The sequence below is a fragment of the Lycium barbarum genome, chromosome 4 (assembly GCF_019175385.1).
Source record: "Lycium barbarum isolate Lr01 chromosome 4, ASM1917538v2, whole genome shotgun sequence".
Lineage (NCBI taxonomy): Eukaryota > Viridiplantae > Streptophyta > Magnoliopsida > Solanales > Solanaceae > Lycium > Lycium barbarum.
In genome coordinates, this window is record NC_083340.1 from 5,176,208 (window position 1) to 5,188,295 (window position 12,088).

At 31.8% G+C, this 12,088-nt stretch overlaps 2 protein-coding genes across 2 annotated transcripts in view; both read left to right on the forward strand.

Annotated features, from left to right (window-relative positions):
• Positions 1-3,011: 3,011 nt before the first annotated feature.
• Positions 3,012-7,086, forward strand: LOC132634946 (bifunctional UDP-glucose 4-epimerase and UDP-xylose 4-epimerase 1-like). Its single transcript, XM_060351130.1, has 9 exons — positions 3,012-3,368; positions 4,127-4,176; positions 4,275-4,410; positions 4,905-5,006; positions 5,106-5,333; positions 5,874-5,955; positions 6,100-6,182; positions 6,293-6,384; positions 6,662-7,086. The coding sequence occupies exons 1-9, from the start codon at positions 3,171-3,173 to the stop codon at positions 6,744-6,746; spliced, it is 1,056 nt and encodes a 351-aa protein (XP_060207113.1). The 5' UTR covers positions 3,012-3,170; the 3' UTR covers positions 6,747-7,086.
• Positions 7,087-10,777: 3,691 nt separating this feature from the next.
• Positions 10,778-12,088, forward strand: part of LOC132634948 (CASP-like protein 4A4) — a 2,397-nt gene continuing 1,086 nt past the window's right edge. Inside the window, exons 1-2 of the mRNA XM_060351132.1 lie at positions 10,778-11,491; positions 11,606-11,741. Of these exons, the coding sequence (XP_060207115.1) occupies positions 11,193-11,491; positions 11,606-11,741 (435 nt within the window). The 5' untranslated portion in view covers positions 10,778-11,192. The remainder of the gene's footprint in view (positions 11,492-11,605; positions 11,742-12,088) is intronic.

Consider the following 12,088-nt stretch of genomic DNA (forward strand, 5'->3'; position numbering starts at 1 on the left):
GATAGCAATGACAGACTGTACCAAAAGATGGGCTCTGTAGAAGAGAGCGCCCCAAATAGCAGAAATAGGATCCTAAACGTGTGGATCAGCGAACCTGTCGTCAGTACCTGCGCGGCATGAAAACGCAGCCCCCGAAGAAAGGGGGTCAGTACGAAATATGTACTGAATATGTAAAGCGGAATCACATAAGTCAAATCATATTGGTTACAGAAAATGAGTACAAAATCCAGAGTGTCAAATGCATATTTCCAAAACAGACAGAATGCGTACAAAAACATATGTCATATCATATCATATCCGGTCCCTGACACGGGACTCGGCAGACAGAATGTGGCCACCCTCCCGACGCTGGTGCCACTATACAGAGGAATCAGAAAAAGGGGCGTGGCCCCGTATCATATAATGTCATATCAAAATGGCCATACAGATCAGATCAAAATAGGCGGACATGGCACATCATACTCCACAGACCCATGTACGCGTATACCTGCCTCCTCACAACGGGATGCGGCGAACAATGCAGAGAATTACGCTTGACAACATATCCTGGCCCGGGCTCAGTGTGGGAAACATTGGGACATCCACGAATGGAGTAGTGAGAGATTAATGCAATTTAAAAATATCATAAGTATTTTCAAAGACTCGATGAGGCGTAGCGAAGACAAACAAATCAAATGGAGTCGGACGGAATCAGAATTAATACAATTCGGATATCATAATAATTTACAAAAATATAACTTTACTGAAGTCATTCCGAGTGTCAAAATAATTTATAAGATTTAATAGAATATTTAGAATAATATTCGTTAAGCGATTAGTAGGGTAATTAAAACATTTCTTTCAAAAATCGCTTAAAAAGGAATCTTTAGCATATTAGGGGCAAAACCGTAAATAGCGGGCCCGCCTCGGGACAAATAAGGCGGCGGGCTCAAATTGTGCCCTCTAAGCATATCGAGTCACCTAAAAAGGTTCTACAGACATTCTATGACTTTCTGAGTAATTTGGAGCAAAATCGCATAATTTCAGAAAAAGCGTATCAAAGTAGTTCAATTCTATTGAAGGAAAAACTGAAATTTTGTCTTGCGGATTCCGAGGGCCAAGAGGTCCTTCGAGGCCCGGATCCGACCCTAACATACTAGGGGCATGCCAAGGGAAGAATTGGGTTTGCTTTACATACCTTTCACGCTCCTTAAGCCTTTCCAATCTCACTTCCCGTTTCGTCGAAAAACTGCAATTGGTCAAGTTTACCAATTGTAAGCTAATAATACCAAAGTTCCAATTTGATGCATAATTGGCTACCGAAATTTCGGCAGCACCTCTCCTATACATATAGCACCCCGAGAATTCAACTCGGCTATAATTCATCAACAACAACCCAAACAACAACATTAACATCAACAAAAAGCATTAACAACACAATTATCCTTCAACTAGTCATTGTTTCCACAACTTGCCATAACTTCCCTTCTAATCCAAACTTTCAAACTAACATCATTACTTTCACATCCATAATTACTCAAGATCATCACAACATAGATTTAGAGGCATTTCATATCATTTTCCTTAAGATATACACTTGATATACATAATATACAATTTTCCGCCAAAGTCTTAATTTATGCAAAACATCAAATCTTTGGCATATAACTTCATAACAAGTTTCCAACTTCCAAATTCATCAATGATCATCACTATTAGCAATCAAACAACTTCATTTCCTTAATGTCGGAAAATTATACTAAAACGACATAAGTTTCTATATTCCAATTCAATACAAACTTATATCATTCTAACTTCATTCACATATCAAGCATTACAATAACACTCCAATACACTAAACAAACTTAATCCATTTTATTCTCAAGCCAAATACACCACACGGCCAAGTGCTATTTTAGCAATTCAATCAAATTTATTCCACTTTCATTCTCAACATGAATTCCATCACATTCACAACTAGAATACAACATAGTTTCAACACATTTTTGGCTATACAACATATATATACACACGGCTACACCTCCAATTCCAAACCCACATTGCAAACTTCCATTTTTCCATCCAATCAACACATTTCTACATACTACAACACAAACAAAACTCAACAACACAATAAAAAGGTAGAAATTCTTACCTTTTCCTCAAGTCTCCTTCACTTGAATATATGATCACCTTGGAGATTCTAGTGCTCCCCACTCCAATCCAACTATACCAAGATGCAAAGGAACCTTGAATTAGTAGGAATTTAACAAGAAATGAATTTTTGAAGCAAGATTTTGGAGGGTCAATTTTGCCCCTCAAACCCGAAACCCTCTCCCTTTTCTTTCTTATTTTTGCTTTGTTTGGTCTTGCCTTCTAATGTCTTGAATCTTCTTATACATATAATATCAAGACTTGGTCACATGACCAAGCACATGACCAAGTAAAAATGGGCTTGGATCAAGGCCATTATGTTAATTAATCTTATGGAAATTAAATACAAATTTTGGGCTTGGGCCAAGGCCATCATGGCCGGCCACCCCCTAATATTTTGGGCCTCAATTGTTTCTTATTTTACAAGCCCAACAACTTGTGAATCGTATTTTGTAATTCCCGAAACAAATTTCCAAAATTCCAAAATTACCCTTAGCCTTGTCCCACACTTTCATGACTCTATTCTTTCATGCATAACTCCTATGTTCAACAAGATATAAAATTAATCTTATATCTCAAGAATCCCATATAATTCAAGTTTCTCCAAACGTGTGAAAACACGGGATATAACACTTTTAATATATTCAAACAAAAACAATAATCAAACACAACTTTATCTTCAGGTGTAACTTCAAAAAATCTAAATAAAATAAAAAATATTTAATTTTTATGACTAAACCCCTAAAAAAATTTACAGTCGCATAAAGTTGAAACTCTGACTTCGCACTTAGTCACCTCATTAAACCCCCCCAACCCCTATCCCCTTCATAATTCTGTTTAACTTTTTTTCCTTATTTAAGATTGTTGCTTATCCACTTTTCAAAAACAGTCCTTGATTTGCTCAAACTCTTTTCCTTTTACATCTTCTCTTTTTCTTCACGTATCTTCCAACCCCTTTTTCTCTTTCTCCATAAAACTTGGTTCTTGAACCATAAAAAATTAAATCTTTTTGAATTCTTGTTTTCTTTTCTTGAAAAATGGGTGTTCAACGTCAAGAAAATATTTTGGTAACTGGTGGTGCTGGTTTTATTGGAACACACACGGTTGTTCAGCTTTTAAATGAAGGGTTTAAGGTTACTATAATTGATAACTTTCATAATTCTGTGGAAGAAGCTGTTGATAGAGTCAGAGAATTAGTTGGCTCTCAACTTTCACAGAATCTTGAATTCATTTTGGTATGTTCTTTCCTACTTTTTGAAATTTTTGTTTGATCAAAACAACACACTTTGGAGGAAGGAAATGGGGAGAAAAAAAAATGAAGAATTTTGTGTATTTTTATATAAAAGGGTTTGAAAAGTTCACAAGAATTATTCATTTTGTAGGAGAATTATGGCTCAAATTTTATTGAGATGATCATATGTTTAAGCTAGAATTTTGTAGTTATTGAATGTTTCAGGCTCCATATTTAATGTTTTGCTTTTACCTTTTTTGTGTGTGTTTTATTACCCTGTTTCATGTTGTTATCATCTTCTAAAGAAAGTAATCTTGTTTTTTTCTTAATCAGTACTCCCTCTGTACCATTTTGATGTGATGGTGCTATTGTTTGGGAGTCGAACTTTTTTTTTTCTTCTTCGACTATAATTTTCTCAAGCTTTTTTAAAAATATTTTAATTCATTAGCTATGTTGAATTGTTGACGTGTAGGACTTCTTGTACTATTAGTTTTCAACCATGTAAATCTTATTTTAAAAACCTATACTAAATACTATATACTCAAATTTAGTGTTTTTACCCTTGTAGCCTTCATGTAGGGACAGAGGTAGTAATAAAAAAAGTAATCTTGATAAGTGGTTGATGATATTTGCTCTGTGATACTAGGTCTATTTAATCCTCAACTATGTAAATTCTGATCCTACATACCTTAAATACACAATACTAAATTGGAGTTTTTGGCTTTACTTTGGCATTTTAACTTATTTGCTTCTTGGTGACAGGGTGATATCAGAAACAAAGATGACTTGGAGAAGTTATTTTCCAAAAGAAAGTATGCAAATCTCTCTCTTGCTTCAAATTATAATTTCCTTTGGATGTATTTCTATTGTGGTCTTTTCATTGATTGTTTTGCAATATATATTGAAACAGGTTTGCTGCTGTGGTCCATTTTGCTGGACTTAAGGCTGTTGGAGAGAGTGTTGCTCATCCCTTTCTTTATTTTGAGAACAACCTGATTGGATCAATAACATTGTATTCAGTAATGGCCAAATATAACTGTAAGAAGGTATGTCTTTTCTTACTTTATTTTTGCTTATCGTAAATATATATTGAAATGCGTTATGCATTCAGGGCAAGTTGGAATATATGTTATGTTCGTGACCATTGCTACCTTGTACTTATACTTTTGGTAGAATTTGTAGGAAAATACTCCTTTCATCCCATCCATGTGAAGGTGTTTAACTAGGCACAGAGTTTAAGGACTTTTGAAACTTGTGTCTAAAATAAACCTTAAATATTTGTGTGGCTATGAGAAGTTTAAAGTTAAATCGTTACTAAATAGAAAGGTATTATTCTTTTTGGAATGTCACATAAATTGGGACATAGGAAGTAGTAACTATGAGCTTTCAATAACTCATTTAGCTTTAGGAACAGGGGCAGAGGCGCAGAGCTAGGGGCGTAAGGGGGTTCAATTGCTGAGGAAGGGTCGAATTGTTGAATTTGTTGGAGGGAATGTTCCTGAGGTTGATATGCTATTTACTTTGATGGTTGAATTTGCAGTTGGTTTTCTCATCATCTGCAACAGTTTATGGTCAGCCTGAAAAGATTCCATGTGTGGAGGATTTTGAATTGAAGGCTATGAGTCCTTATGGTCGAACAAAGGTTCGTATTGTCAATAATTGTCTCTTTAGTTTGTAGTGATTAAAGATCTCTCATTCTGTAAAGTATGTAATTAACCCGAGCTTCTTTCTATTTAATTAGCTATTTCTTGAAGATATTGCTCGGGATATTCAGAAGGCAGATCAAGAATGGAATATCATTCTGTTGAGATATTTTAATCCAGTAGGAGCTCATGAAAGTGGCAAACTCGGGGAAGATCCAAAGGGCATTCCCAACAATCTTATGCCTTATATTCAGCAAGTAGCTGTTGGTAGATTGGCGGAGCTGAATGTGTATGGCACCGACTACCCTACACCTGATGGTACTGCGGTAGGTTATGTTTTGGCTGATTTTTTTGCGACTTCTAATCTGTCGTTCCTCCTTTTCTTTTGTACTTTTAAATTTATAAATTTTTGCAAAAACTTTAAGCGCATTTTAGTCCTTCTAACAAAAGAACAGCTATCAGCACTTTTAGTTTCGGCACCTGTATCCGAACACCTGACTACTTATTTATAAAATTAATTTCAACACTAAAAAATGCTTTTCTGCACTCAAAACTGATCAGCTATTTACAATTAGCTAATCCAAACGTGCTCATATAGCTTCTTTTGGATGAGAAAATAAAATAAAGAAATTGAAAGACCCAAATTAACCATCTGACAATCTTTCATAAGAAAGAAGCAAAAAGTGAAGAGTGAACAAAACTTACCAGCTGGAGCTTTTATTGAACTGTTATTTATATCAAAGAAAAAGACAAACATATATAGTAGAATATCCAATTAGTTTTATGGCATGAATCTGCTAAATACCTTCAATATATTTCATTCCCGTGCTTGAACTGATAAACCATTATCATCTATTGCTCACTAGATACGAGATTATATCCATGTTATGGATTTGGCGGACGGTCATGTTGTTGCACTTCAGAGACTTCTAAGGCAGAATGATATAGGTAAGTAATCCTTCTCATAGCAAAGTTAAGATCTGAATTCCTTTGACCCGTGTTCGAGATGATGACACACTTTCGTTGAATTATTTTTCTATTGAAGGTAAACATCTTGTGACATTTGTTCTTCTATTTAATGGTTTGCATTAGGTTGTGTTGCCTACAACTTGGGTACTGGGAAAGGAAAATCTGTCCTGGAGATGGTTGCTGCCTTCGAAAAAGCGTCCGGAAAGGTCTCTTAACGAATATATTGAACATGCTAAACTACGCCTTACAGAATATGAATTATTTGAACATGGCAGCAAGCTCGTCATATGTTGTACTAATGTTTATTTGGTTTCAGAAAATCCCTCTTAAAATGTGTCCAAGAAGACCTGGTGATGCAACTGCTGTTTATGCATCAACCGAAAAAGCTGAGAAGGAGCTTGGTTGGAAGTAAGTAATAAATGTTTTTTCCCTTTTGCTATTAGGTTATCTTTACACAAATAGCCGTCCAGATTCACTGTTTACTTCTTTTAGCCAGTATTCATAGATTATACACATATTATACATGTTTATACATAAATTATAGACATTTTACACATCTGCTGCTATTTTTAGCTTAAGCGGGTAGGTGGCCGGCTATAAGTTAATTCTTCAATCTTTTTGCACGACTCTTCCACTTCATCATTTTAAGAGATATACTAATGCTGGGATCAATTTTTTTTCTCAGGGCAAAATATGGTATAAATGAGATGTGCAGGGACCAGTGGAAATGGGCAAGCCAAAATCCTTGGGGATACCAATCAAAACCTTGAAATGTTAAATAATACAAGTAACACTTGGAGGACTGCAAAATGCTCTTCTAAGCTTTATATAATTAAGTTTCTTAAGAGTTGGACCTGTAGCCAACATCCTAGTATTTTACATTTTCTGCAAACACAAATGTATCCGAGGACAAAACTGTTCAATATGCAATAATTGCTGTTGATGGGAAAGTACTGGTGAATCCTGTTCTTGCTTTCCCTTAATGGTTTTATGGGGACTTGATTGTGCCTCCTATTTATGACCCCTTCAACCAAAGTGCTTTACTAATTGTAAGTCATTCAAAACGTGTAAATCTGGTCTATTATGTTATTGAAGGTGATATTAATTGGATGTTCTGGCTGAAATTACAACTCTTCCGTTAACGTGAACATGAACTAAATTCTATTCGTCTTAACCGAACCATTTTTAAGGCCACTAAACTTTCTCGAATGAGTTCTAATTTTCTTACCATTTGTGCAAAGGTAGGGGCAAGGTTTGCGTACGTTAATTTTCTTATCATTTGTGCAAAGGTAGGGGCAAGATTTGTGTACGTCCTACCCTTGGCACACGCTTTAAAAAAATATTAATAATTCTAATCATAAGAATATTCGTGTAATTTACCGTTTATATCTTTTAACACTTAACTTATAGTAACTTGTTTGGCCAAACTTATGGCTGGTTTCAGGAAGATAAGGTAACTGAGTCCGGAGCCAAAATGACTTATTTTTGCAGCCATTAGACCAAAATAGGCTGCCTTTTTTTTTTATACCACAATGGGTATTTCGTTGGTTATCCAACGAAATACCCACACAAGCACTGTTCATAGCCGGATTTTTTTGTTGCACTTGTAGCGAAATGCAACAAATATTTTTTTTTTTGCATTTCGTGAGTTAATCAACGAAATGCAACAATTTTTTTTTTGTTTTTTTGCATTTCGTGAATTAATAAACGAAATGCAACAATTTTTTTTTTTTTTTTTTTTTTTGCATTTCGTGAATTACTAAACGAAATATATGTTTTTTTTTTTTTTTTTGCATTTCGTGAATAAAAAAACGAAATAAGAAATATATATATATATATATATATATTTTTTTTTTTTTGCATTTCGTGTATTAAAAAACGAAATAGGATAAAAAAAAATTAATTTCGTTCATATAACGAAATTGGAAAATATATATATATATATATATATATATATATATATATATATATATATATATATATATATATTTTTATTATTATTTTTGCATTTCGTTGGTATATCTGCGAAATAGTAAAAAAAAAATTTGTATTTCGTTTATTAAAAAACGAAATATGAAAATATTTTTTTTTTGTATTTTTGTATTTCGTTTATATAAAAAAATAGGAAAATAATTTTATTTTCATTTCGTTTATATAAAAACGAAATAGGAATACATATATATATATATATTATTATTATTTTTTTTTTTTGCATTTCGTTGGTATATCTGCGAAATAGTAAAAAAAAAATTGTATTTCGTTTATTAAAAAACGAAATAGGAATACATATATATATATATATATTTCATATACCAATGAAATAGGATAAATATATATATATATATATATATATATATTTTTTGTATTTCATTTATATAAAAACGAAATAGGAAAATAATTATTTTTTTCCGTTTATATACCAATGAAATAGGAATAAATACATATATATATATATATATATATATATATATATATATATATATATATATATATATATATATATATATATATTATTTCTTTTATTTTATTTGAAATATGATTTTTTTTTTTTTCATTCATATCAAAACGAAATTGGAAAATATATATATATTTTATTTTATTCTGCATTTCGTTGATGCATTTCGTTGGTATATCAACGAAATAGTATATTTTTTCTTTTTTTCTTTTTTGTATTTCGTTTATTAGTCAACTTTATATGTCGAGAAAATTAGTCAGCTTTATTTTTAAAAATTGAAACCGCAGAAGTAAAATTGACATTCACAGCTACATTACCCCAAGATTTTTACGTTGAAATCTATTGCGTATCATCATCTTATAAGTAAATAAAACTGAAAATTTCACGCCAATTTGGGGGAAAATCAAAATTGAATAGGATAAAAGCTGTTTTTTTTAAAAATCGGCTCGGCCAAACCGCCTTGCGTCCGCATAGATCTCAAAAAAATACGCAAGTTAAAAAAAAAAAACCGCGTAAAACGGACGTCCGAGCCAAAGTTATGACCATCTAAAGTTTGACGACTTTACAACTAGTTTTTCTCCCTATATTTTTTAGAATTATATTTATATTCAAAATAAAGTTATGTCTTGACTTTACAACTATTTGTTTTTTTGTTTATTAAAAAACGAAATAAGAAAATTTTTTTATTTCGTTCATCTAAAAACGAAATATGAAAATAATTTTTTTTGTATTTTTGTATTTTGTTTATATAAAAAAATAGGAAAATAATTTTATATATAAAAACGAAATAGAAATACATATACCAATGAAATAGGATAAATAAATATATATATATATATATATATATATATATATATATATATATATTTTGTATTTCATTTATATAAAAACGAAATTGGAAAATATTATTTTTTTATATGAATATATATTTTGTTGGTATATAAACGAAAAAAAATAATTATTTTCCTATTTCGTTTTTATATAAATGAAATACAAAAAATATATATATATATATATTTATCCTATTTCATTGGTATATGAAATATATATATATATATATATATATATATATATATATGTATTCCTATTTCGTTTTTATATAAACAAAATGAAAATAAAATTATTTTCCTATTTTTTTATATAAACAAAATACAAAAATACAAAAAAAATTATTTTCATATTTCGTTTTTTAATAAACGAAATACAAATTTTTTTTTTTACTATTTCGTAGATATACCAACGAAATGCAAAATATATATATATATATATATATATATATATATATATATATATATATATATATATATATATATATATATATATATATATATATATTTTCCAATTTCGTTTTTATATGAACGAAATTAATTTTTTTTTTATCCTATTTCGTTTTTTAATACACGAAATGCAATATATATATATATATATATATATATATATATATATTTTCTTATTTCGTTTTTTTATTCACGAAATGCCAAAAAAAAAAAAACACACATATTTCGTTTATTAATTCACGAAATGCAAAAAAAAAAAAAAAAATTGTTGCATTTCGTTTATTAATTCACGAAATGCAAAAAAAAAGAAAAAAAAATTGTTGCATTTCGTTGATTAACTCACGAAATGCCAAAAAAAAATATATATATTTGTTGCATTTCGCTACAAGTGTAGCGAAATGCAACAAAAAAATCCGGCTATGAACAGTGCTTGTGTGGGTATTTCGTTGGATAACCAACGAAATACCCATTATGGTATAAAAAAAAAGGCAGCCTATTTTGGTCTAATGGCTGCAAAAATAAGTCATTTTGGCTCCGGACTCTAAGGTAACTAGTCAACATGGAACGCCTTAAAAATATTACAACAACTGCCAATGATAATTAGTTTGTTATCGTTTTTTTTATTTTCAATCCTGCTTTAATTACACTTCCTTTGAGTCGTGATAAGAGTCTCTATCCCACAAAGATAGGAGTAAGGTTTGCATACATCCTACCGTCCCAGACTCCACTTGTGAAATTACATTGGGTATGTTGTGCACTCAAGATTTTGCCTTTCTCAAGGGTTATCTTAAATGTTGTGCACTCAAGATTTTGCCTTGTTGTTGTTGTTGTCGTCGTCGTCAAGATTTTGCCTTTCTGGTTATCTTAACATAGGTATTGATTGGACTTTGAAGATAGAAATTCTGTGTGGATTTAGTACAAACTATTGGAGGATATCTTCATATGCTTGGTTACGACTCACATGTACCCAATAGCTTTTGCCTAAATCCTAATATATATATATATATATATATATATATATGAAGAGATTTACTAAATATTTATTATAGTATTAACTTGATATCGTTATAGGAACCCATAAACTTCAAATCGTAAATCTGTCTCAGATTTAGATGTGTGCAATCCTTCCCTTCATTATTGGTGAGGTTATGGTCTATAGTTGACTTCATCATATCCCTTAGCTCAGTGTAAACAATTGAGAAATGCCTTCATTCTGGTGAAGCAATGGTTTAAAGTTGACTAAATATATAAATTTAAGTCACCTGCCTCCGTTTAAATTTAGTAGTGGTTGACCAACTATTCAGTAGTTGAGACAAGACCTATCACCAGCCAGTTCTCAGTGTGTAACATGCAAATTTGCTCAAAGTTGGCTGCATAACAATCCCAAACTTTAGTTCTTTCCTGCTATTGATCAAATTTCTCTTAAAACAAATTGTTCTTTTGAGTAAAAATCATTTTCTAAAAGTTGGGAAAAGCAGAGATCTATGAAAGAAGGTAATGTGCTAATGACTGCTCAGAGAATGGTATCTGGTGCCTCTCCTTCCTCTCCATCAACTCCAAACTCTCAAGCTACACAACCACCTTTGCCAACACCATCACCATATTCGTTCTCAGTGGCATCGACAAGGTTGAGATCAAGGCCTTCTATCTATGCATACGATCTTACCCTAAGGTCACTGGCACTCTTGTTCTCCTTCATCTCTGCTCTTTTGCTAGCTGCACCAGCCCCAACAAGGACCAAACGAGGAGCGATTTCCAGATTCTATGATAACCCACAATTAACGTAAGAATCAATACTAAGCTAGTTGAACCCTTATCCATTTACATTTCTTTGTTCTCCCCCATGAAATCTTGCAATCAGTCCAATGGTTTTGAGAGCTTTTTAACACCACTGCAGGTACAGCTTCACAGTAAGCTTATTAGCTTTTATATACTCGGCCTTTCAACTCTTCAAAAGAGTTTGTGACATTGCTTATCGAGGGGTCTTGATCTCGGATATGACCTCTGACTACCTCAGTTTCATACTCGATCAGGTACTTATTAACTTCAATTAGCTAGAGATTTCTTCTAAGCCCAAAACCAATAGGAAGTTAGCTCACAGTATCTGATTAGTATATAACTATGAATCATACAAATGGTTACATCCCTTCCTTTAGTTAAAACAAGTATCAAGAATTTACACCCTTTTTTTCCTGGATGTCTCCCAGAGGAACATCAAGATCTATCCTCTATTTAACCACTAAAACTATAGCTTTATGTTGAACAATAACGGTGACAAGCAGCAGACAGCATCTTATCTTAGCCAATAATGAAATAAAGAAGAGTATAAAAAATGAACTGACAAAGCGTCTGTTCACGGAGGTTGTTGTAGTTTTCGTAG